Genomic DNA, 27960 nt, shown 5'->3' with positions numbered 1-27960 from the left:
AGTAAACATGTGTAGAGAACACATAGCATGTGTCAAAATCTGTTCATGGAATTAAACATTTAAGGATGAATGATTAGACATGCTGCCTGCCCCTGGAAAGCTCAGAATGTAACATACAAGATTTTATAAGACAGAGTATTTATAAAGTGCTGAAGGAACACAGCCTGCTTCTGGCTTGGGGGTGGGTGGTTTAGAAAGCTACTGAAAAGAGGTAACATTTAAGCCAAACATTACAGAAGGAGGAACGTAATCCCACGGACCAAGGAAGGCTTCTGGGCACAGCGCGCAGCGTGAGCAAACGCACGGAAACTGGAAACATTGGCCGCCTTTTTGGAAAGAACTAGGAACCAAGAGGACAGTGGGAAATGTAGAACTTTCACACTGAATCTTTTCATATATTTTGAATTGTGAAACGTGTTGAATGTGTTACATATTCAAAAATAAATAAGTTACAAATATAAAATATTAAATTTTTCTGTAGTATATGCAGTGTTCCAGAAACAGTAAAAATTTTGTTTGGGTAACATAGGATAGAGTGGAAAAGCAGCTCAAGGTGTTAGCCGAGGCCAGGTTATAAAGAGGTTGGTGTGTTACCCGCAGAAGGCTGGACTTCATCCTGGAGACAGTGAGAAGGCAGTGGCAGTCATGAGCAGCTCACTGACATGAACAGCTCTGGTGCCTTGCGTGAGGAAAAGACAGGAAGGGGTCCACGGGTAGAGGGACCAGCTTGGAGCTGCACCACAGAGAAATGGAGAAGAGGGAGACATACAAGAGATGTTTCAAAGGCAGTTCATTGAGTGCGTAAGCGATCCTAAAATTTCCCCCTTTTTTTATTCTAGTACTCAGATTCCCTTTAACATTGTTATAATAACTATTGGGAACTTTATTTCCCATTTTCTAAACAGTGGGTAGCCCTAGAACACTATCCACAACTAATTCGTACCTAGGACACATTATTCCCTTGGGCCTCCAAAAAATGTCTCTTCTGCCAAAAAAAAAAAAAAAAAAAGAAGAAAGAAAAAAAGGAGAAAAGGTTCCGTTAAGATATCAGGATATCAGACCATCTGGGCCGGGCGCTGTGGCTCATGCCTGTAATCCCAGCACTTTGGGAGGCTGAGGCAGGTGGATCACCTGAGGTCAGGAGTTCGAGACCAGCCTGGCCAACATGGAAAAACCCTGTCTCTACTAAAAATACAAAAATTAGCTGGGCGTGGTAGCGTGTGCCTGTAATCCCAGCTACTCAGGAAGCTGAGGCAGGAGAACCGCTTGAACCTGGGAGGTGGAGCTTCCAGTGAGCTGAGATAGCACCACTGCACTCCAGCCTGGGCAACAGAATGAAATTCTGTCTCAAAAAAAATAAAAAGATATCAGACCATCTGGATTTAACTGTTTTGAAAAGATGCTATTTCAGATTAAGATTTAGATTTTGAAATATCCTTTCAAGACGTAATAAAAGTATCCTACAAGGAAGACAACGTATGACTGAGGTGTTGTTAAGTGGTTGCACTGGTGATTTTTCTATCACGTGATAGTATCACACTCAAGGAATAGTTTTAATATGCTAAGACTTTCCTCCCCCTTTTTATTTAACATGTCTATTGTCTTCATGCCCTGAGCCATGTCACTAGTAGTGTGACTTTGAGTGTAATAATACTGTGATTTTGAGCAAAATATAACGAGAATTGATCATAAAATTAATAGTGTAACTCTGATTGTTTTGCAGTAAATTCCAGGTATGTCCCCAACAGGAAAATATACAACTCTCTTACCTTTGATGATTTTTCTTATGATTTCAGGCATCGAAGAGGTTATAGAAGATTAAGTAAGTTTACTGTTAAATAATGAAATGTTCTCAAAAGTACAGCCTTGTACATAAAGGTATTATTTGTTGATCTTTTTCTCAGGCAGTTTATTAAAGCTGGTGTAATTCCTTTAAGTCTATAGTTGTTGTGAAGAGTGAATTAAAGTTTTGAGGTTTTAAATTTTAAGTTATATACTCTGGCTTATATATCTGAGAGACTAACAGGACTTACTAGCTGTCATAAGAACTATGATAATATCTTTGGGGTTATAATCCAACTGTAGGTGAAAGTCTTAAGTGGCTGAAAGGGATGCGCACACAAATTGTGCTGCATCTTCATTTCACCTTTAGACTTGTCCCAGGTACAGGGAGATATTTAATCATGTTTTCTGTTTGCTCTGACCCTATCTGCTATGGCTTAGGTCACCCTGGTAGAGTCTCCTTCCTCCACACTCACAATCCTAATGATCATTTTGTAAAATCGCTAGCTATTGTTATTCGCAAGCTTCAACCCATCCTGTAAAGACATGACATCACTAAAATCAGTGTTGTCCTTTCAATTGGTTTATAATATGAAAGAATCATTAAAACTTGATCAGAAGCTTTAGGTTAAGTTGGGGCAAAATCCAGAATTACTCATTGTGCGTTTAACAAAATATGGTTAAACACAAGTAACATGTAATATGCTAACACTTCAAGTGTATAATACTTACTATGTACCAGACACACTATACTCTGTGTGTGTGTGTGTGTGTGTGTATATATATATACACACATATATATACACATATATATATTATATGTATATACATATATATATGTATTTGCATATATACACCTATATATATACTGATGTATATATATAGTGATGTCATATATAGATATGTATATATGTATATACATATATGTGTATATATGTATATACATATATATACAGACACACACTCTGTGTATACACATTATATATACACTGTGTATGTGTGTTTATGCTCATTTAAATTGAGGCACAGACAAGTTAATGGCTGATGAGGTTGCATTAGTGAGGATGTCAACCAAGGCCTGCTGGCTCCAGAGTCCACACGCTTCACCACTTTGCTCTACTCCCTCCCATAGGCCACATCTCAGTCAAGGGAGTCGTGTAAGGGCAAAAGGAAACGAAAATCAATTATAGCCAAAGAGGACTTTACAATTAGGTTGGCTGCCTCTATTCTTTTTTTCTTTCTTTTTTTTTTTAGACGGGGTCTCACCCTGTTGCCCAGGCTGGAGTGCAGGCGCGCAATCTCGGCTCACTGCAAGCTCCGCCTCCCGGGTTCACGCCATTCTCCCGCCTCAGCCTCCCGAGTAGCTGGGACTACAGGAGCCCACCACCACGCCCAGCTAATTTTTTGTATTTTTAGTAGAGATGGGGTTTCACTGTGTTAGCCAGGATTGTCTCGATCTCCTGACCTCGTGATCTGCCTGCCTCGGCCTCCAAAAATGTTGGGATTACAGGTGTGAGCCACCGCACCTGGCCAGCTGCCTCTATTGCTTCTTAAACCTAGTACGTCTTGTATTACAAATTGAATTATTCAGATTGAACTTTTGATATAATGAATTTTTCCCCCATGACAGAAACCACATATGGCAGAAAAAATAGTTAAAAAACACAAAAGGTAAATGTGATGATTAATTTTGCATGTCAACTTGAGTGGGCCACAGGGTACTCAGATATTTGGTCATACATTATTCTAGGCATTTCTGTGAGGCTGTTTTTGGATGAGATTAACATTTAAATAGGTAGACTGAATAAAGAAGACTGTACTCCATAATGTGGGTGGGTTTCATCCAATCAATTACGGGCCTGAATAGATTAAAAAAAGCTGGCCATTCCCTGAGCAAGAGAGAATTCCTCCTGCATGCTGGCCTTCAAGCTGGGACACTGGCTTTTTCTTGCTTTTGAACTGTAACAGAAGCATTGGTTTTCCCTGGATCTGCTGGCCTTTGGACTGGAATTACATCATTAGCTTTCCTGAGTTTCCAGCTTGTCAACTCACCCTACAGATCTGGGGATTTGCCAGCTTCTGTAACCACATGGGCCAATTCCTTATAATATATATAAAATATATATTTATTATATATATTTTATATATTTACATACATGTCTCTCTCTCTCTCTCATATATATATATAAAGAGATTTATACTATTGTTTCTATTTCTCTGCAGAACACAGACTAGTACAGATTTTGGTACCAAGAGTGGTTCTACAGGAACAGAACTTTGAGAATGAGTTATTTTGACTGATTCTGGGGTTTCTGGAATGTGTTCCATAATATGATTATATTTTAAAATGCGAATGACTTTCTTCCCAGTAGGAAAGAGAGCACTGATAGTTCATGGTGTGATCTGGCAATAGAAATATGCAAATTATCACAATTAGATCATTGTAATCAATCACTTATAAGAGGCAAGGATCTGGGTACCTGTGTGGCATGGTTTGCCTCTGTGTCCCCACCCAAATCTCATCTCAAATTGTAATCCCCATGTGTCAAAGAAGGGACCTGGTAGGAGGTGATTAGATCATGGGGGCAGTTTCCCCCATGCTGTTCTCATGACGGTGAGTGAGTTCTCAGGAGAGCTAATGGTTTTAAAGTGTGGTGCTCTCTTGCTCATTCTCTTTCCTGCCCCCATGTGAAGAAGGTGCTTGCTTCCCCTTCGCCTTATGTCGTGGTTGTAAGTTTCCTGAGGCCTCCCCAGCCAAGTGGAACTGTGAGTCAATTAAACTTCTTTCCTTATAAATTGCCCAGTTTCAGGCGGTTCTTTACAGCAGTGTGAAAATGGGCTAATACACTGTATATCACTCTTAAACATTTTTGTGAAACTGATGAGTGTAATGAGGTTGACCTATTGTCCTAATGTCGCTGGACAAAGTGGAGAAAGAAGGGAAATAACTCAGAGATTTGAATGCCCAGCTAAAGTGCCACATAAATGACCTGAAATCTTTCTTGTGTGTCCTAAAGGAGACTCTTGTGTCCTGTAGCCACAGAGCTGAGATTGCTGAAAATAAGACCCAGAATCTTATCCTACAACTGGCTGAAGAATAACACAAATTGAACTCCCAGCTTCACAGGGAGTTCTACTCTTAAATGAGAACATGGATTGGGAAAGAATGAGATCCTAAAAGTTGGAATGAGGATGTGTGGGAGGACCCTGATGAAGCTGAGGACATTGACTCCTAAATTTTGATGGGTCTTCTTTGTCAGTGAAAGCAGCCTGTCTACCCTCCACCCCTACCTCGTAGAAGCAGCCTCTTCACACCCAGTGGTATAAGCCTGTCTTCCTCTATTAGTATCAGCTCCTCCACACACAGTGGTATCTGCCTTCCCACCTGAATCTGAAAATATTAACCTAACATTCCTGAAGGAACTTTAATAGCCTCCTCTGAGAGAGTTGCCTTGCAAGACAATGCTCATTCTCCTCATGAATCGTCCCCATCACCTGTCTTTGTTTTTAGACTTATAACCAGACTTAAGTCCCATCGGGACCCTAAAGGTAAAGTACAGTGTATACCAATGAGGGCGTGCACTACACTTCAAAAGAAATACTTGAATTTTCTAATATGGACAGGCAGAAAGTTGGGGAACATGTGTGGGAATGGGTATTAAGAGTGTGGGGTAATGATGGGAGAAACATAAAGTTAGATCAGGCTGAATTGATTGATATGGGCCCTGTATTAGTCCATTCTCACATTGCTGTAAAGACATATCTGAGACTGGGTTATTTATGAAGAAAAGAGGTTTAATTAGCTCACGGTTTTGCAGGCTGTACAAGAAGCATGGCTGGTAAGACCTTAGGAAATTTACAATCAAGGTGCATTTCAAACAACCAGATCTCATGAGAGCTCTATCATGAGAACAGCAAGGCGGATGTCTGCCCCCATGATTCAATCACCTACCATCAAGTCTCTCCTCCAACACTGGGAATTACAATTCGACCTGAGATTTGGGTGGGGACACGGAGTCAAACCATATCAGGTCCATTAAGTAGACATTGTGGATTTAATTTTGCAGAATCTTGGGAGTTATAAAGCGTTCTAGCTACTGGGGTTGGTTGGCTGAAACATAGATGAAAAGGTGGTCCATAGAGAATGAGGTAGAAGCATCAGAGTTGCTTTGGTTTAATACAGAAGGAAGGATTCTAAGGCTTAGGGTGATTTGATGCTAGAGTGTATCTGTCATTTAAGATCTATTCACTCACCCTAGGATAGTCCAGAAAACATACCTTTCACCATGACCGTGAGAAATAAAATTGTGAGTAGCTCTGGCATCCTTAAAGAGTTCTGTGATCACTCTTCTCTGTAGGCCAGACCTTACAGTGGGAACTATGACCACTTAATTGGAAACCTAAATGCAATGGGAATAATTTGATCCCATGGCAGCCAGGGCCAAGTGGCAGCACCCAACCACCAAAGGCAAGGTAGACATGGTTACCATAATGAACAGCAGTGTCAATGCAACAAATAGAATAGTCTGACTTCCAGAAACCTGTGTTGCTGAGTCCCCTTGAGAAAGGACCCAGTATACTGCCAAAAATTCATACTGTTAACACTTCTCCCAGCCTTCCCCAAAGGAATGTATAGCCTTTTAATCAGAATAACTGTGCACTGGGGCAAAGGAAATAATGAGACATTCCTGGGGACTTTTGGACACTATCTCTGAATGGACCCTGATTCCAGAAGACCCAAAATGTCACTGTGGTCTACCAGTTAGAGTAGGGGTTTATAGAGGTCAGGTGATCAATGGAGTTTTTGTCTAGGTCTGTCTCACAGTTGGCCCACTGGGTCTCCAAACCCATCCTGTGGTTACTTCCCTAGTTCTGGAATACACAAGCAGCTGGAAAAATCCTCACATTGGTTCCCTGACCTGTAGAATGAGGTCCACTGTGGTGGGAAAGGCCAAGTGGAAGCCACTAGAACTGCTTCTACCTAGGAAAATAGTAAACCAAGAGCAATACTGCAATCCTGCAGTGATTTCAGAGATCAGTGCCCCATTTTATTAGTTTGTTCTCACACTGGTATAAAGACATACCTGAGGCTGGATAATCTATAAAGAAAAGAGTTTTAATTAGCTCATGGTTCTGCAAGCTGTGCAGGTTTCTGCTTCTGGCGAGACCTCAGGAAACTTACAATCATGGTGGAAGGTGAGGGGGAAGCCAGCATGTCTTACATGGCAGGAGTAGGAGGAAAAGAGAGAAGAAGGAAGGGGAGGTGCTATGCACTTTTAAACAAGCAGATCTCAGGAGAACTCTATCACAAGAACAGCAAGGGGGAAGTCCACCCCCATGATTCAGTCACCTCCCACCAGGCCCCTCCACCAACACTGGGAATTGCAATTCAACATGAGATTTGGGTGGGGACACAGAGCCAAACCAGATCACCCATCAAGGACTTGAAAGATGCAGAAATGGTGATTCCCACCACATTCCCATCACCTGAGCATAAGACAAATAGATCTTGGAGAATAACAGTGGCTTATCATAGCTTAACTAGGTGGCGACTCCAATTTCAGCTGTTGCACCAGATGTGATTTTATCACTTGAGCAAATTAACACTCCCTCGGTTTCCAGTATGCAGCTATTGATCTGGCAAATCCTCTTTTCTTCATTCCTGTTGATAAAGACCTGCAAAGCAGTTCACTTTTAACCGGCAAGGCCAGCAGTAACACTTTACTGTTCTACTTCAGGAGTATATCAACTCTGTGTCACAATTTGGTTCACAGGAATCTTGATCAGCTTTTCCTTCCGCTAAATATCACATTGATCAATGGTGTTGAAGACATTATGCTGACTGGACCCACCAAGCCATAAAATTGGGCATGCACAATAGCACTCCATTGCCAAATGGAAGTGGTATATACACAATTGGGCCAAGAAGGCCCTGAGGCACAAAGAAATTACATGAAGAAGTGGCCCAAATGCCCATGGTCCCCACTCTTGCTACACTGCCTTCTTGCTCTTTCTGTACTTGTGGCCTTATGGGAGATCCCTATGATCAGTTGACAGAGAAGAAGAGAAGACAGTTTACGGATACTTCTGCACAATATGCAGACACTACCTGAATGTGGGCAGCTGCAGCACTACATCCCCTTTCTGGGGCATCCTTGAAGGACAATGATCATTGGAACTTATCCTAATAGGCAAAACTTTAAGGAGTGCACCCGGTTGTTTACATTGCTTGGAAGGAGAAATGGTCACATGTGCAATTATATACTGACTCATGGACTATAGCCAATGTTTTGGCTGGATGGTTGGGGACTTGGAAGAAATATAATCGGAAAATTGGTGACAGGGAAATTTGGGGAAGAGGTATGTGGGTAGACCTCTCTGAAATAGTGAAAAAAAATGAAGATATTTCCATGTGAATGCTTACCAAGGGGTGACCTCAGCAAAGGAGAACTTTAATAATCAGGTAGATAGGATGACCCACTGTGTAGATATCAGTCTTCCTTTTTTTTTTTTCCCAGCCACCCCTATTGTTGCCCATTGAGCCCATAAACAAAGTGGCCATGGTGGCAGGGATGGAGGTTATGCATGGGTTCAGCAACAGGGACTTCCACTCTCCATGGTTGACGTGGAGAGTGGAATATTGGCCCTCAGTGAGCGCCCAATCTGCCAGCAGCAGAGACCAGCACTGAGCCCCTGATATGATAGGATTCCTCACGGTGATCTGCAATCTACTTAGTGGCAGGTTGATTACATTAGACTGCTTCCACTATGGAAGGGGCAGCATTTTGTTCTTACTGGAATAGACATTCTGGACATGGCTTTGCCTTCTCTGTAAACAATGCTTCTGCCAAAACTACCATCTGTGGACTCACAGAATGCCTTATCCACTGTCGTAGTATTCCATACAACACTGATTCTAACCAAGGAACTTATTTCACAGTGAATGAAGTGTGGCAATGGGCCCATGCTCATGGAATTCACTAGTCTTACCATGTTCACCACCACCCTGAAGGACCTGGCTTGATAGGATGGTAAAATAGGCTTTTGAAGACTCAGTTACAGCTCCAGATTGGTGGCAACACCTTACAGGGCTGGGACAAGGTCTTCAGGAAGCTGTACATTATCTGAATCAGCATCCAATATATGGTGCTGTTTCTCCCCTAGCCAGGATTCACAGGTCCATGAACCAAGTGGTGGAAATGAAGGTAGTACTAGTACCACTTGCTATTACCCGTAGTGAGTCACTAGCAAAAGTTTTGCTTCCTATTCCTACAACCTTATGCTCTGAGGTCTTAGTTTTGAAGAGAAGAATGCTTCCATCCAGAGGCATAACAATGATTCCACTACTGAATTGGGAGTTTAGGCTGCCATATGGCCACTTTGGGCTCCTCTTGCTTCTGAATCAACAGGCAAACAAGACAGTTACTTTGCTGAATGGGGTGATTGATCCTGACTACTAAGGGGAAGTTGGACTATTCCTTCACAGTGTAGGTAAGGAAAAGTCTAGAATACAGGCAATCCCTTAAGGCATCTCTTAGTATTACCATGACATACAATTAAGGTCAGTGTGAAAGTACAAAACTCTAATTCAGGCAGAATTATTAATGTCCCAGATCCTTTAGGAATAAAGCTTTGGGTCAGTCTACCAGAAAGAGAACCACAACTAGTTGAAGGGCTTGCTGAAGGCAAAGCAAATACAGAATGGGTTATGGAAGAGGGTAGTTATAAATACCAGCTATGACCACATGACAAGTTACAGAAATGAGGACTGTACCTGTCGTGAGTATTTCCTCTTTACTTTGTTATGAATATGTTTGTGTGTGTGTGTGTGTGTGTGTATTGTTTTCTTCTTTCTTTTATTCCCTTATCATGTAACATAAGTTGTGTTGATTGTGATTTTAATTTTAATTTTAGATTCAGGGGCTACATATGCAGGTTTGTTATGAGTCTATATTGCATGATGCTGAGGCTTGGAGTTCTATTGATCCCATCACCCAGATAGTGAACACAGTACCCAGTTGGAATTTTTTCAGCACTTTCCCCCATCCTTCCCTCCCTCCTCTTGGAGTCTCCCATGTCCATCGTTCCCATCTTTATGTCTGTATGTATCCAAGATTTAGTTCTCACTTATAAGACAGAACATGTGATGTTAGGTTTTCTGTTTCTGCATTAATTTGCTTAGGATGATGGCCTCTAGCTGCATCCATGTTGCTGCAAAGGATATGATTTCATTCTTTTTATGGCTGCATAGTATTCCATGGTGTATATGTACCACATTTTCTTTATCCAGTCCACCATTGATGGACACCTAGGTTGACTCCGTGTTTTTGCTATTGTGAATAGTGCTGTAATGAACATAAGAGTACATGTGTCTTTTTGGTAGAATGATTCATTTTTTTGGGGGTAGTAATGGAATTGCTGTGTTGAATGGTAGTTTTATTTTTAGTTCTTTGATAAATCTCCATAAATGTTTCCACAGTGACTGAACAAGTTTGCATTCCCACCAACAGTGTATAAGTGTGTTTCCTTTTCTCTGCAGGCTCACCAACATCTACTGTTTTTTGACTTTTTAATAATAGCCATTCTGACTGTTGTGAGATAGTATCTTATTGTGGTTTTGATTTGTATTTCTCTGATCATTAGTGATGTTGAGTATTTTTTATATGTTTGGTAGCTGCTTCTGTGTCTTCTTTTGAGAAGTGTCTGTTCATGTTCTTAGCCCACGTTTTAATGGGGTTATTTGGGTTATTTTCTTGTTGATTTATTTAAGTTCCTTATAGATTCTGGATATTGGTCCTTTGTCAGAAACATAATTTGTGAATATTTTATCCCATCATGAAGGTTGTCTGTTTACTCTTTTGATAGTTTCTTTTGCTGTGCAGAAGCTCTTTAGTTTAATTAGGTGCCATTTGTCAATTTTTGTTTTTGACCAAAGAATAAATTATTTGGTCATAAATTCTTTTCCAAGGCCAATGTCCAGAAATGTATGTCCTAGGTTTTCTTTTAGAATTTTTATAGTTTCAGGTTTTTCATTTAAGTCTTTAATCTACCTTCAATTAATTTTTGTATATGGTGAGAGGTAGGAGTCCAATTTTATTCTTCTGCATATGGTTAGCCAGTTTTCCCAAAACCGCTTACCAAATAGAGAGTTCTTTCCCCATTTTTTGTTTTTGTTGACTTTGTCAACTATCAGTTGGTTGTTGATACGCTGCTTTATTTCTGGGTTCTCTATTATGTTCCATTGGTCTATGTGTCTCTTTTTGTACAAGTACCACACTGTTTTGGTTACTGTAGCCTTGTAGTACAGTTTGCAATTGGGTAATCTGTTGCCTCTGGCTTCATTTTTTTTTTTTTTTTAGACTGAGTCTTGCTCTGTCACCCAGGCTGGAGTGCAGTTGCACAATCTCTGCTCACTGCAAACTCCGCCTCCCAGGTTCAAGTGATTCTCCTGCCTCAGCCTCCTGAGTAGCTGGGATTAAAGACACACACCACTATGCCCAGCTAATTTTTGTATTTTTAGTAGAGACGGGGTTTCACCATGTTGGCCAGGCTGGTCTTGAACTCCTGACCTTGTGATCCACCCTCCTTGACTTTGTTCTTTTTGCTTAGGATTGCTTCGGCTATTCAGGCTCTTCTTTGGTTCCATATGAATTTTAGAATAGTTTTTTCTAATTCCGTGAAAAATGATGTTGGTATTTTGATAGAAATAGCATTGAATCTGTAAATCAATTTGGGTAGCATGGACATTTCAATGATGTTGATTCTTCCAATCCATGAGCATGAAATATTTTCCCATTTGTTTGTATCAACTATGATTTCTTTCAGTAGTGTTTTCTAGTTCTGCTTGTAGAGATCTTTCACCTCCTTAGATGTATTTCTAGGTATTTTTGTGTGTGTGCAGCTATTGTAAATCAGATTGCATTCTTGATTTAGCTCTCAGTTTGAACATTATTGTTCTGTACAAATGCTGTTGATTTTCATACACTGATTCTGTATCCTGAAACTTTATCAAATTCGTTTATCAGGTCTAGGAGGTTTTTGTTAGAGTCTTTAGGGTTTTCTAGGTATAGAATCATATCATCAATGATGAGAGATAATTTGACTTCCTTTTTTCCTATTTATATGCCTTTTATTTCTTTGTCTTGCCTGATTGGTCTGGCTATGACTTCCAGTACTATGTTGAATAGGAGTGGTAAGACTAGGTATCCTTGTTTGTTCCAATTCCTAAAAGGAATGCCCATTCAGTAAGATGTTGGTTGTGGGTTTGTCATAGATGGTTCATATTATTTTGAGGTATGTTCCTTTGATTCCTAGTTTGTTGATGCTTTTATCATGAAGGGATGTTGGATTTTACTGAACACTTTTTCTGTGTCTATTGAGATGATCATATGATTTTTGTATCTAATTCTATTTACGTAGTGAATCACTACTAATTTGTGTATGTTGAACCAACCTGCATCTCCGGAATAAAACCCACTTGGTCATGGTAAATTAACTTTTTGATGTGCTGCTGGATTTGGTTAGTATTTGTTGAGGATGTTTGTGTCTATGATCAGAGATACTGGCCTGTAGTTTTCTTGTATTGTTGTGTCATTGCCAGATTTTGGTATTAGGATGATACTGGTTTCACAGACCGAGTTATGGAGGCATCACACCTCCTCAAAATTTTGAAATAGTTTCAGTAAGATTGGTACCCACTCTTCTTTGTATGTTTGGTAGAATTCAGCTATGAATCCATCTGGTCCAGGGTTTTTTCGTTTGTTTGTTTTTCTGTTTTTGGTTGGTAGCTTTTTTTTTTTTAAATCACTGATTCAATTTCAGACCTTGTTATTGGTCTGTTCAGGTCTTCAATTTCTTCCTGATTCAAATTGGGAGGTTGTGTGTTTCCAAGAATTTATTCATTTCCTCTATATTTTCTAGTTTGTGTGCATAGAGATGTTCATTGTAATCTCTGAGGATCTTTTGTATTTCTGTGGCATTGGTTGTAACATCATCTTCGTCATTTGTGATTGTGTTTATTTGGATCTTCTCTCTTTCTTTGTTAATGTAGCTAGCAGTCTATTGATCTTGTTTATCCTTTCAAAAAAACAAGTTTTTATTTCATTGATTCTTTGTATGGTTTTTTTTTGGGTCTCAATTTCATTCAGTCCTGCACTGATTTTGGTTATTTATTTTCTTCTGCTAGCATCAGGATTAGTTTGTTCTGTTTTTTTTCTAGTTCCTTTAGGTGAGATGTTAGATAGCTAATATGAGATTTTTCCAACCTCTTGATAGAAGCATTGTGAATGGAAAATAAATCTTCAGACGCCAAATCACTAACCTAAAGGGAAAAGTCAAGCTGGGAACTGCTTAGGGCAAACCTGCTGCCCATTCTATTCGGAGTAATCCTTCTGCTCACTGAGATACATGCATATCTGATTGCTTCTTTTGAAAAGGCTATTCAGAAACTCAAAAGAATTGTGTCTCTTATCTACCTATGACTTGGAAACCCCGCCCCTCTTCTAGTTGTCCCGCCTTTCCAGATTGAACCAATGTACATTTTATATATTTTGATCATTGTCTCATGTCTCCCTAAAATGTATAAAACCAAGCTGTGCCCTGACCACCTTGGGCACATGTCTTCAGGACCTCCTGAGACTATGTCACAGGCGTGTCCTTAACTTTGGCAATATAAACTTTCTAAACCGACTGAGATCTGTCTCAGATATTTGGGGTTCACAGCATTTAGCACTACAAACTCCTCTTCATACTGCTTTTGCCACACCCCAGGAATTTTGGTATGTTGTGTCTCAGTTTTTATTTGTTTCAAAGAATGTTTTGATTTCTGTCTTAATTCTATTGTTTACCCAAAAGTTATTCAGGCGCAAGTTTTTTAGTTGCTATGCAGTTTTGTGGTTCTGAGAGTTCCTCTTGGTATTAATTGTTATTTTTCTCCCACTGTGGCCCAAGGATATTTCAATTTTTAAAATTTATTGAGAATTTGCTCTATGGCTGAGAATGTGGTCAGCCTTAGAGTAGTATCATGTGCAGACAAGAAGGATGTATATTCTGTGGTTGTTGGGTGGAGTATTCTGCAGATGTCAATTGGGTCAAATTGGTCAAGTGTCAAATTTAAATCCAGAGTTTCTTTGTTAGTTTTCTGCCTCAATGATCTGTCTATCACTGTCAGTGAGGTATTGAAGTACCCACTATTATGATGTGGCTATCTAAGTCTTTGCGTACATCTAGGAGTACTTATTTAATAAATATGGGTCCTCCAATGTTGGATGCATATATAGGTAGGAGAGTTAAGTCTTCTTGTTTAATTGAACCCTTTATTATTATGTAATGATGTTTTTTGTCTGTTTTTGTTTGTTTGTTTGTTTTTGAGACAGAGTCTTGCTGTGTCACCCAGGCTGGAGTCCAGTGGCACGATCTTGGCTCACTATCCCCTCTGCCTCCCAGGTTCAAGTGATTCTCCTGCCTCAGCCTCTCAAGTAGCTGGGACTACAGGCTCCCACCACCACACCGGGCTAATTTTGTACTTTTAGTAGAGACAGGGTTTCACTGTGTTGGCCATGCTGGGCTTGAACTCCTGACCTCATGATCCACCTGCCTCAGCCTCCCAAAGTGCTGGGATTAAAGGCATAAGCCACTGCGCCTGGGCTTGTCTTTTTTTTTTTTTTTTAACTGTTGTTAGTTTAAAGTCTGTTTTATCTACTACCAGAAGAGTAACTCCCAGCTGGGGTGATGGCTCACGCCTGTAATCCCAGCACTTTGGGAGGCCAAGGTGGGTGGATCACTTGAGCCTAGGAATTCAATACCAATCTGGGCAACATGGTGAAACCTCATCTCTAAAAAAGAAAAAAAAAAAATTAGCTGGGCATGGTGGTGTGTGGCCTGTAGCCACAGCTACTCAGGAGCCTGAGGTGGGAGGATGGCTTGAGCCCAGGAGGCAGAGGTTGCAATGAGCTGAGATCATGACACTGGATTCCAGCCTGGGTGACAGAGCCAGACTCTGTCTCAAAAAACAAACAAAAAAACCCAAAAAAGAATAGTAACCCCTGCTACTCTTTTTTGTTTTCTGTTTGCATGATAAATCTTTCTCTATCCCTTTACTTTGAGCCTGTGGGTATTATTGCATGTGAGATTGGTCTCTTGAAGACAGCAGAAGGTTGGGGTTTGTTTTTTAATCCAACTTGCCACTCTCTGGTCTTTTATATAGGATGTTTAGACAATTTACATTCAATTTGTTCCATGACAGGAACAAAACATGTGAGGTTTTGTTCCTGTCATGATTTTGTTAGTCGGTTGACTCATAGTCTTGATTGTGTAGTTGCTTTGTAGGGTCTGTCAGTTGTGTACTTATGTGTGTTTCTATGGTAGCAGGTATCTTACTTTAATTTCCAAGTTTAGAACTCCCTTAAGCATTTCTTGTAAGGCTGGTCTGGTGGCAACAAATTCCCTTCTCTTAGCAATTGCTTATCTGGGGAGGATTTTATTTCCCTTTGTTTATGAAGGTTAGTTTGGCAGGATATAAAATTCTTGGTTGGAATTTCTTTTCTTTTTCTTTCTTTCTTTCTTTTTTTTTTTTTTGAGGCAAAGTTTCGCTCTGTTGCCCAGGCTGCAGTGCAGTGGTGCACTCTCAGCTCACTGCAAGCTCTGCCTCTTGGGTTCACACCATTCTCTTGCCTCAGCCTCCTGAGTAGCTGAGACTACAGGTGCCCACCACCACGTCCAGCTAATTCTTTGTATTTTAGTAGAGACAGGGTTTCACCATGTTAGCCAGGATGGTCTCGATCTCCTGACCTCGTGATCCGCCCACCTCGGCCTCCCAAAGTGCTGGGATTACAGGCATGAGCTACCACGCCCAGTCAAGTTTTCTGGCAATTTTGAAGATTATATTTTCTAAGTGATTTTTTCTGCCCCCATTAAAACAACAAAGACATGCACACATGTGCACACACACACTTATCTAAATGCTTATTTGAGCTGGCATAAAAGTAAGAAAACCAGAGTTCCAGTTCCCAGAAGGAACTGAAATCCTAGAAACCATGGAAGTTAATTCCATGCCAATGTAAGCCTTTTCCTGAGAGTTTCTGCCAAACCCTGAAGACCTTGAGCTTCCATTTTATTGAGCACAGGGAGTGCAGGAGACAGGGAATAAACCTCTGGGGACACTCCCATGAGATCTGGTAGGTGATCTTAAATAAAGCTGAGAACTACACCCTTAGTTCAGACGCAATAAAAAGTAAAGCCTGAGAAATGTGCTCGTCTTGACCACGGCACAGCATGGAGTGAAAACACAATCCCTGTGAGAATTTGGGCAGGCCTCACGCAGACTAGATCTCTGGATCCAACTTGCCTGTGAGGTGAAAAAAATTTTAGCGGGTAATTTAATGTGATCATGGAGAATAAGGAGTAAACATTTAACCAATCAGAAGGAGATAAAACAAAAAAGGGAAAAAAAGAATTGTTCAATAGATAATGGATGACAATTTTTCAGGGTTGTTGAAAGAACATTCCTTGGATTCACTGGGTTTCCTGGACGTGAGGCTTGGAGTAAAACATGGTCAGCCTCCGGGTCTGTGGGTTGCGCATCTGTGGATTCAACCAATTGTGGATGGAAAATATTCAGAACAATGATTTGAATCTCTGCTGTACATGTACAGACTGTTTTTCCTTGTCATTAACCAACACAGTATAGACAACTATTTATATAGCACTTATATTTTATTAGGTACTATAAGTAATTAAGAGATGATTAAAAAGTATACAAGAGGATGTGCATAGGTTATATGCAAATATTATGCCATTTAATATCAGGGGCTTGAACATCCATGGATTTTGATATCCCCAGGGAAGTCCTGGAACCCTAAGGATACCAAGAGATGGCTCTATTGGGAAACAGCACCATAGAAGTTGTGAGGGTGATCATCAGAACTGGACTTAAAGTATTTGAATTGTTTGGGATGAGGGTTAAAATACATACAGCTATAAACCTTAAATTTAGGATTGGTCTAAAACATTATTTTTAACACTGAAAAGATTAGACACAAAGCATCTAATTTTCAACCACTTCAAGTGGAGAAATGGAGAAACAGAAAAAAAAAAAAAAAAACCAAAGTATCCAAAAGAATTGTTAAAAAGAAGAGGAAAAAGACAAAACGAGGGAGAAGTAGAATGCACATAATCGGTAGAATAAATAAAAATATATCAATAATTACAATTAATAAAATTGATTTAAGAAGTCACAAAAAGATTTTAAGATTTTTTTTAATGCTGTTTACAAGAGATTTACCTAAAACATAAGGGCCCACAATGATTGAAATCAAAGGATGAAAAAGCATACACAGAAAATACTACAGAAAAGAAATACAGAAGAGTTGGTATCGTTATGAGACAAAATAGACTTTGAGCCAAAAAGCATTAGTGGAGATAAAGAGTCATTACATAATGATAAAAGGTTTTTTTTTTTTTTTTTTTTGAGAAAAACATCAATTTTATGAAAAAACCCTCAAGGGAATAAAAAGAAAGATTACCCCCAAATTAATTTTGTGAGGCTTGTATAAATACACTTGACATAAAAAATCAACAGAGACAGAATAAGAAAGGAAATTTATAAGCCCATTTCCCTTTTCATATAGATAATAAAAATCTTAAACTAAATCTGACAATATAAAAAATGGTCGTATATTGTGATCAAATGGGGTTCATTCCAGAAATGCAAGTTTGTCTTTGTAATAAAGAGTTCTGACTCTATTTGTTGATGACTGGCTGGTGACAGTTTCTAAGCCTTACCTACCCATCCCGTTCCCCTTCTGCCCTACCTCTGGGCAAGCTGAAAAGAAAGTCCAGGTGTCTTCTCCTTTGGCACCCGCAGGGGTTTGAAATCACGTAAACTCCTGCTTGAGTATGAGAACCCTCACCCTGGCCTCACTGCCTAACCAGCAAAAAAACCTAAACCAGTCTCCTTTCCTTGCTCTCCCAAGACATTTTTGGATCAGCTTCCCTTCTCTCCCAGAAACCCTCATGACATAAATAATAAATCTTTCTACATCCCTTTGGCATGTTTGTGGCACCATCAGTCTTAATAGCCGAGCCAAATTTTGACCGGGAGGTCAACCCTGCTTCTGAAGGGTGACCACGACAGCTCTATTAGAAAGTCAAACAGTGCAATTTTTCACCTTTAATAGATTAAAGGTAAAAAAATATGATTATGTCAGTAGAGGCATTTCATAATATGCGACATCTATTTATAACAACAACAACAGAAAACTCTTAGGAAATTGTCAATCAAAGAAAACTGCTTTAACCTGTGTTAAATCAAGTTTAGCCGAAAACTGTCTCCTTACATATTTTCAGTTTGGCCTAAAGGTTTTTCTGTACATTGTGAACTGTAACAAGTGGAGGTGTAAACCGACCGCAGTCCACACCTGTGCCAATTACTGAGTTTTGGCCAGTCAAATGTAGCTAATTGTTGGAACTGTGTTCAAATAAAGCAAAAGCTGAGCTGACCCAGTCCAGCTGTTTCTATACCTCACTTCCATTTTCTGTACTTCACTTTCCTTTCTTTGGTTGTTCATAAATCTTCTACCACGTGGCTGCGCTGGAGTCTCTCTGAGTCTGCTGTGATTCTGGAGGCCATCCAATTCACGAATCGTTCATTGCTCAATTAAACTCCTTTCAATTAAATTCGGCTGAAGTTTTTGTTTTAACACCTGATTAAAGGAAAAAATAGCATATAAGCAATAGAAAATGAAATGAAATTCTCATTTGTATAAAGTTAATATTCATTAATTATAGATTGTCTATATTAATCCCCATCCCCAAAATATTTATAAGTAATTGGAAAGTATTAACAAAAGAGATTAGCAAGTTTGTAGACATATTTTGCAAAGTCAGTTACATTTTATATGCCAACAGTTATGTATCAGTCAAAAAGTGAAATAAGGCCAGGTTCAGTGGCTCATGCCTGTAATCCCAGGTACTCAGGAGGCTGAGGTGGAAGGATTGCTTCAGCCCAAGAGTTCAAGATTACAGTGAGCTATGATCACCCTGGGGGGCACAGTGAGACCCAGTCTCTAAAAAAATAAAAAGAAAAGAAAAGAAAAAAGTAAGATACATCTTAAAATAGCAACAAAAATTATAAAGGACTTAAGAGTAAACATATGCAAGGAAATATTTGCAAGTCCTTCATAAAGAATATAATAAAACTTTATTAAAAGACATCAAGGAAGGACTAAATATATGCAGAAATATACCATTTTCTTGGACAGGAAGAGTCAATATTATAAAGATGTCAATTTCCTTCAAATTGATCTTGAGGTTTATTGCAATTCCAACCGAAGTGTTAAACAGGTTTTGGTGGATATTGACAAGCTGATTGTAAAGTATTGTCCCATTTGTATCCGTGGGATTTTAATTTATGGAGGTGACTGAGTGGTGACACAGGGTGGTCAATGCTACTGAAAAAAGAATTTATAACAGTATTCTGAGAGAGAGGGCATGCCACACAGGGCCACAGGGAAAGCATCAGGTTTGGTCAGGAGGTAGAAGCAAGAAGGAGGGAAAAGCCTAGGCCAGAGCATTTATTGGGGTTTCCATAAAAAAAGCAAGGTAGGGCAGAGGAAACAGCTTAGGAATGGTCAGTTGGAATAATTCCGGTGAGCTCTGGGCTATGGCGGTGGTCTCTAGTTGCCTGGTCTCTGACTCTGGGATGATTTAGGGTAGGGAAATATTGGCTTGGTGTGTGAGAGTTGGAGAAATGGAGTGGTTGGCGGTTCAGTTTGCATATGAAGGGTGAGCCCCCATCAGAGCCCTTTGCTATCTTTAAGCATTGGCTAGCCCTGGGAAAGACAAGCTGTCTCTGGACAGCAAAGAATTTTAAGACGTCAAAACATATAAGATACAGAAAGTTAAAAAACATGGTTAATATAATCGTATTTGGAAGAACAAATAGCTAAGAATAATCAAGACACTTATGAAAAAGAATAATTTGAGGGTACCCATCTGACCAGACATGAAGTGATACTATTTAATTTACGGTGTTTTAAAAAGCACAATTTGGCACAAGATTAGAAAAGTGAGGCCAGTAGAAGACAGTGGAGAATCCAGAAACAGACCTGCCTTCTTTTACGCTAAATACGTATATTCTAGTATCATTTTCATTCCTTGTTATTTCTTTTACTACATATTTTTTAGTTATTTTCTTAGTGGTTGGCTTGGGGATTACTATTAATATCTTAATCTTAATTTATAATAATCTCATTTGAATTAATACCCATTTAATTTCTATAGTATATAAAAACTGCTCCAAAATAGCTTCACCCCCTTTTTCCCTCTTTTTGCTATTATTATCACAAATTACATCTTTATTCATCATCTGCCCATCAACACAGATTTATAATCATTGCCTTATGCATTTGGCTTCCAAATTAGAGAGGAGAAAACAAGGAGTTATAAAGAAAAAATACACATAACTGTCTTTTCCATTTACCTATAGAGTTGTCTTAATGAATATTCTTATTTTCTTCATGTGGATTCATATACAGTTTAGTAACCTTTCATTTCAGGCTGAAGAACCCTCTTTAGTATATATTGTAGGGCAAGTATATTAGTGACACTGTCTCTCAGTTTTTGTTTATTTGGGAATGTCATAACTACTCCCTCATTTTTGAAGGAGAGTTTTACTCGATATAAAATTATTGGTTGACAATTTTTTCCTTCCAGTACTTTGGATATGTCATCTCAGTGTCTTCTCTCTGCCAAGATTTCTGCTGAGAAATTAGCTGTTAATATTTTTTAGTGTACCTTAGATGTGATTAGTAGCTTCTTTCCTGCTTTCAAGATTCTCTTGGCTTTGCCTTTCAATAGTTTGATTACAATTTGTCTAGGTGTGCATTTCTTTGAGTATACACCACTTGGAGTCCTATTTTGTTGAGCTTCTTGGATGTGCAGATTAATGCTTTCCATCACGTTGGGGGAGCTTTTGGCCATTATTTCTTTTCTTTTTTTTTTTTTTTTTTTTGAGACGGAGTCTCCCTCTGTCACCCAGGCTAGAGTGCAGTGGTGCAGTCTCAGCTCACTGCAAGCTCTGCCTCCCGGGTTCACGCCATTCTCCTGCTTCACCCTCCAGAGTAGCTGGGACTACAGGTGCCTGCCATCACGCCCCAAGTGTGCAGAGAAGCCCCAAGTGTAAAAATACAAAATACATTTTTTGTATTTTTAGTAGAGACAGGGTTTCACTGTGTTAGCCAGGATGGTCTTGATCTCCTGACCTCGTGATTCACCTGCCTCACTCGTGAATCACCTCGTGCCTCCCAAAGTGCTGGGATTACAGGCATGAGCCACCGCACCCAGCCTTGGCCATTATTTCTTTAAATGTTCTTCCTCATGTATCTTCTTCCTTTCCTCTAGGATTTTCATTATGCTTATGTTGGTATGCTTGATTGTGTCTCATAGGTCTCTAAGACTCTTCGTTTTCTTCATTTTTTATGCATGCTGTTTCACAGACTGGATCATTTCAATAGATCGGTCTCCAAGTTTGCTGAGTCTTTCTCCTGCCTGCTAAAATCTTCTCTTGAGCCTCTCTGGTGAACTTCTCATTTCAGTTTTTGGGCTTTTCAACCCCAGAGTTCCTATTTGGTTTCTTTTTTTTTTTTTTTTTTAATAATTTCTATCTCTATTGATATTCTCAATTTAGTGAGACATATTCTTATGTATTATTTCCTTCAACATAATTCCTTCTAGCTCTTTGAAGACACTCAACACAACTGATAAAAAGTTCTGTCTAATAAGCCCAAAGTCTAGACTTTGAGACAATTTCTATTGATTGCTTTTTTCTCAGTGAATGGGAAAGATGCAAGATACTTACTTGTACCTTTTCATGTCTCATAATTTTTTTTTGTAGAAAAGTGAACATTTTAAGTAATATAACGGGCAATTCTGTAAATCACCTTTCTTCTCTTCAGGATTGGTTTTTGTTGCTGCTCATTCTAATTTTCTTTAAAAAAAGTTTTTCAGTTAGTCTATTGTTTACCCCAATTGCTATCCATCACCTCAGGCAGCTGCAACATTAATGCACTTTTCTGTAGACATTTTCAATAAATTTCACCCTCCTGCACCAGGAAAATGCTTTGAGCACTGGGTAAGATTTAGTGAGGTTAAATAAAAACAAGCTTTCAAGGGGAAGTCTTCTAGAGAACCATCAAATAGATCTAGTAATGGATCTTTGGGAATGAAGATCTTTGAAGGAGCTCTAGCTCTGTTTAGCTCTCTCAGTACGGAGAATGTGAGTTGTTATTTTTCAAAGACAATGCTTTCTGAGCTAGAAAGCAGTGGATGGAAATAGAGTAAGTTAAAACATCACAAAGCTCACAGCTCTTACCAAGATTCAGCCATTTTTCTTGAATAAAAGCTCCCTGGGTTGCTTTAAGCGTTTGGTTCATTTTCAGAGTTTTGAAAAAGTTGATTCTGATGACTTTTGCCAGTTTTCTCATTGTGTTTTTTATAGAGGAAAGGGATTTTGGAGATCCTTTATCATATCACTGGCCTCCCCAGTGAGGCCATATTTTTGGTATTAGATTACATATTAGTCATTATTTGGGGGTATATGTCTCAACCAGTTAAATTAATACAGATTGTTTTACTTTAAACCTGATATTTCAGTGAATAAGATACAGCCAAAAGAGAGAAGTCAGACTTTAAGACCCAATAAACTTTAGTGAACGATTTGTGTTATTCTTTGTGACTTTTCCTCCAAAATTACTCATTTTCATAAATGTGTTATCATTTGACATGGAATAAAATCTGGCAAGGTAAATGTTAGTTAATTCAGTGCCTTGATCCCCTAACTGTTGAGGTTAAATGGAAGCAGAGAAGCCTCAAGTGTAGTTTTGTCTACTCTATTCACACTTGTTCTGGAAGATGTACTCTCATTCTAAAGGCCATAGAGCTTGGGCCTTTGGAAATTATAATGGAACCATTTTAGAAAATAACATAATTTTAGATTTGACTATTCTGATCTATATGACATCTGTTCATCCTCAGCAGTTTCTCTTCTTGGGGTTAAAGAGTAATCACACAGAACTATAAGGGTAGATGCTTTTCTATTGAGCTGTTCTGCAAGATGAATTTTAGGCTGGTACGATCAGACTGTGAACATCTCCTGGTGAAGTGGTTGTTTGTAGTCCTTTTAATTTTGAGGAACAATTATTGATGTAGGTCACTGTATTAGTCTGTTTGCATTGCTGTAAAGAAATACCTGAGGCCAGGTAATTTATAAAGAAAAGAGGTTTATTTGGCTCATGATTCTCCAGACTGTACATGAAACATAGTGCCAGCAGCTGCTTCTGGTGAAGGCCTCTGGAAACATGATCACAGTGGAAGGCCAAGGGGAGCCAGCATATCACATGGTAAGAGAGGGAGCAAGAGAGCGAGGGAGGAGGTGCCAGGCTCTTTTAAACAACCAGATCTTGCTTGAAATTATAGAGTGAAAACTCACTTATCACTATGAGGACAGCACCACTATGAGGACATTCTTGAGGGATCCATCCCCATGATGCAAACACTGCCTCCTAGGCCTACCACCAACACTGGTGGTCACAATCCTACATGAGATTTGGAGGGGACAAAACATCCAAATCTTATGAGTCACATTTCATACTTACCATTATTGGGAAAATAATTTGATGAAGAGATAGTAATTCAATATCATTTGTTTTATTTTTCTAGTGAACCTCAGTTGATGTGTTATATGGCAACAGCTAATCTGGATAGAGAGACGGATCTAAAGATATGGCAGATAAAGACACCTTTTCTAATCCTAATTTTACATCTGGGCCCACAATGTCAAGTTTTGTCAGATGCCAGCTGTGTTTTCACAAAAAAATTATCTCAGCACTATTGAGTGGATGTAATTTATCCTCATCAGATATTAAAATGGTGCATTATTATTATTATTATAAAGGGAAGCTAGGTGACTGCTATTATTGGTATAAAAAGTATGTGCTATAAAATTCAGGTCATAAAGGATAACGAACGCTTATACATATTGTTTTGAAGCTGTTAGTTCTCTGATGTTAAAATTACTGCCATGGCTCAAGATCATGGCTTGATTGCAAGGGGTGGTTGCAAATGAATTCTAAGAGATCTTATATACTACTGCTTTTAAAACTACCATTTGAATTTCAGAAAAACTTATGATCATGAATGCAAGGAGATGGTTTTCCAATTAACTTTTTGTTAATGGGAAAAACATATTGCTCTTTAAGATAATTCATCCCCTGCCTTATTAGTTTTCTTAGTAAAAAACCTCTGATTTTACATTTGTCTATTCACATGTTTGTTTGCCAATCTTTTTTTGTAAACTTTAACTTAATTAGAAATGGAAAAATGAGAACTTGTTAAAGTAATACATCATCTTTCTAAAAATAATATAAATAATACAGAAACATATGTAGTCTATTTAACCCTCTCCACTTCCAAATTTCACTTTTATTCCCAATGGTAATCATTTTAATAGTTTGGTGGTAACTTCAAGATTTTTTAAAATGCAATTACAGAGTTTGATTTCTGGGAAGATGGAGTAGATACAGTTTTCCCCATTTTTCCTGCTAAGAACAATGAACAACTTTGGGCATTATATAAAGAAAAAACCTGCGAAGACTCTGAAAGATTGGGAGAAGAAAGCAGACTGGGCTAGGGTTCTTGGAATCCATAGAACAACATGGTGGTGAGTTCCCTGAGTTTTCCATTTGTCTCATACATCTGGGGCTTCGACGGAAGAAGCCGGAAACCCAGAAAGATCAATGGACACTGAGAAAAAAACAAAAAATCAAAAAAACAAAAAACAAAAAACAACCCAACCAAAGCCTGTTCTCTCCAGTCAAAAGACCAGGAAAGGAGCAACTTAACAAGACAAAATCTTGACACCATAGTAAAAATGTGGCCTCACGCTCACCCATGCCAGCAAAGGTCGAGTAGGGAGCCTCGATTTCCAGACTGTAGTGAAGTACCCCAAATCCCCTATAAGGGTAGTGTCAGAGGAGGCCAGGTAGGAAGCCAGGACTTTCATTTCTGCCAGGCAATAATGAAGTCCTTCCCTCTTTTCATAGTGTCAGTGGAGACGATGTGGATGGCAGAAGGCATTCCAATTCCTTCATGCCAGGGCAGTATCAGCAAAGGTCTACGGGAGGGTCAGAACTCTTACCCTTGCCCAGCTGCAACAAGGAGCTCCTCCTTGGCTGTCAACAGAGGTCAAGTGTGCAACTTGTACTTTATCCCCCAACTTGCAGTAATGACTCAATACCTCCTTTCTCCTGTTGGAGATGTGTCAGAGAAAACCAGATAAAACAGAAAGTTTAAATGATATCCAGAGTCTCATAACCTAATAACCAAAATGTCTAGGTTTCAACTGAAAATCTTCATCATATATATCAGAAGCCAGGGAGATCTTAAACTGAATGGAAAAATACAATCAATTGATGCCAACATCAAGAAAACAGAAATCTTAGAATTATCTGAGAGATTTTAAAGCATCCATCATATGATTTCTTCAGGGAGTAATTACAAACATGCCTGAAACAAATGGAAAAATAAAATCTCAGCAAAGTAAACAGAAAATCCCAGCAAAGAAATAGAAAGTACAAGAAACATCCAGCTAGAAATTTTAGAAATTAAATATACAAAACTGAAATGTAAAAACCTCTAGGGATAGGCTTAACAGCAGAAAGGAAGGGACAGAAGAAAGAATAGTGGACTGAAAGACAAAACAATAGAAATTACCCAATTTGAACAGTAGAGAGGAAACAGACTGACAAACGTGATCAGGTTTCAAGGACCTTTGGGAACATAACCAAACAGCTAACCTTCATGTCACCAGAGTCCTGGAAGGAGAAGAGAGAGAATAGGCCAGAAAAATTTGGCTGAAAACTTCCCCAATTTGCCAAAAAACACAAACCGTAGATTCAACAAGCCGAGCCAACCAAAAAAGATAAATCCAAACAAATCCATACCAGCACATATAATAGTCAAACTTATGAAAATAAATTTCAGAAAATGTTGACAGCAGTGAGAGAAAAATGACACTTTACCTATAGGGGAAAGGTAATTTGAATAACAAAAATTTTCATAAAAACCCATCGATCTAGAGGTCTTTTATTTCAATACTTAAAAATCCACTGTCTTCCTGTATCTTGTATTCTGTGAAAAAGACTTTGGACAATTTTATTCTTATTCTCTTGAACATAATCTGCCTCTTCTCTGTCTGTAAAGCTGACATCATCTTATTTTATTGGAATAAGGCATTCTCTAGATCAGTGGTTTTCAAAGTCTGATCTCTGGCTCAGCAACAGCATCATCTTGTGGGAAATGTTAGAAATGCAAATTCTGGCACCCCCACCACAGAAACACCAAAGAAAAAAACCGTGTGTGTGGATCCCAGGAATCTATATTTTAACAAGACCTTTTGGTGAATCTGATGCCTGCAAAAAGTTTGGAACCACTGTTCTAAATCCTTGCTACTCAAAGTGTGATTGATAATTCAACATCATCAGCTACATACATAAATGTATCAAATATTATACGGTCATGGTGATTACACTTTCAAAAACAATACTTTCAGTACAGATGATGAAAACTTAATATTTCTACCTCTTTTCTTTTTATTAAAGTTATTTGCAAAATGCTGGGATGGCAACATCTTCTAACAAGGTTTATGTTAAAGTGTGATGTGCACTATTTTATTATCTAGTGAGTGCAATACATTTTTAGATACTATCATAATCTTTTATTAATTACTAAAGACATGGAACTTTAAACATAGTACATTAAACTTCTATTTTTAGTTTTCTCTCTTTGGTTTTATTTTATAGGCTTTGCCGGAAACAGCCGAAGTGCTGCCAGAAAACCAGTTGTTACGCCTATCTGGAAAAATAGACTGTGAAGCAAAAATGACGGTGAAGTTATTTCAATAGCTTTGCTGGAACCTTGAGCCTAAGAGGTAAAAGGTATTATCTTTCTCTTCACAAACAATTTTTTTTCTTTTATGGAACATAGAATATGACAGCATTTGTTTTGTCAACTGATTACATTTTAAAACATTGTACTTGTTCGTATGGTACTTGGCTTTGAAATACCCGGAAGCATCTATGGAATTGTAATTTATTGTAATGTAATAAGCATTTGTGTAATTAAAAAAAGGATTCTTAAATATGGCTGGAAAGTGTATGGCAGTTTCTTAATCAGTATACCTACCTGTAAATATCTGCGATCCTTGGAGTAAATCAGTGGGAAGAACAAGGTGTTGAAAGGTTTGATGACGATAGAGGAATTTTTCTTGCTCCACACTTCCATGTTTTCCACTACAAGTTTCTTAGGAGCATCTTTTTTTTTTTTTTTTTTTAGATGGAGTCTCTCTCTGTCCCCCAGGCTGGAGTGCAGTGGCACCATCTTGGCTCACTGCAATCTCCACCTCCCAGGTTCAACCAATTCTCCTTCCTCACCCTCCCTAGTAGCTGGGATTACAGGCTTCCACCAGCATGCCTGGCTAATTTTTGTATTTTTAGTAGAGACAGGGTTTCACCATGTTGGCCAGGCTGGTCTCGAACTCCTGACCTCAGATGATCTGCCCTCCTTGGCCTCCCAAAGTGCTAGGATTACAGGCATAAGCCACCACTCCCAGCCCATCTTTCACATAGCAAGTCAATCCAGTGCTGGAGGGGAGGAGGCCAAGAAAACATGGCCAACTGAGCTTGCTCTGAATTAACACATGTAATCCTTTCTATAGATTGCTAAATTGGCACACAGGTTTCTATTTGTCCACGTCATCTTCTCTGACAAATAAATTTTACAGTTACCCTAGGTATAAGAGATGTTTTTTTTCTCTAAAATTTTTGATTGACATTTGTTTGGAATGGTGAGAAATGGATACTAAAACAAAAAATTTTTCCATACTCTTTTAGGAATAGGTGCTTTTTATGAAAAAACATTTGTTGCTTTGTCATTTTCTCAAAAAATTGAACTTGACAATAGGAAATATATGTAAGGTAAAACCTGGGCTTTTTTACATTGTGAAAAGAGAAAATTTGTTTGGTACTTTATAAATGCTATTTTTATGTTTTTAGTCCTGTTCCAATTGGGCCTGATCAGGTCTTGTTTAGAGGTACACAGCTTAGAAATACTCAGTGGATCATTGGC

General features: G+C 38.8%; 1 protein-coding gene across 14 annotated transcripts in view; it reads left to right on the top strand.

The window, feature by feature from the left end:
- RNF6 (ring finger protein 6) overlaps window positions 1-27960 on the top strand; it is a 140234-nt gene that overhangs the window by 70468 nt on the left and 41806 nt on the right. For 7 of the 14 annotated variants that reach the window (XR_010136647.1, XR_008512510.2, XR_010136644.1 and 4 more), the window contains exon 6: window positions 26637-26764. Coding sequence is in view for 5 of the 14 variants with exons in the window: in XM_054528729.2 (XP_054384704.2) it covers window positions 26637-26738 (102 nt within the window). In the remaining 9 variants the exon portion in view is untranslated. Of the gene's footprint in view, window positions 1-26636; window positions 26979-27960 lie in introns of those variants that run through there. The other 7 variants (XM_054528729.2, XM_024257645.3, XM_054528725.2 and 4 more) reach the window with 2 other exon arrangements.

The sequence above is a fragment of the Pongo abelii genome, chromosome 14 (assembly GCF_028885655.2).
Source record: "Pongo abelii isolate AG06213 chromosome 14, NHGRI_mPonAbe1-v2.0_pri, whole genome shotgun sequence".
Taxonomy (NCBI): Eukaryota; Metazoa; Chordata; class Mammalia; order Primates; family Hominidae; genus Pongo; species Pongo abelii.
This window is presented reverse-complemented; position numbering and strand designations above follow the sequence as displayed.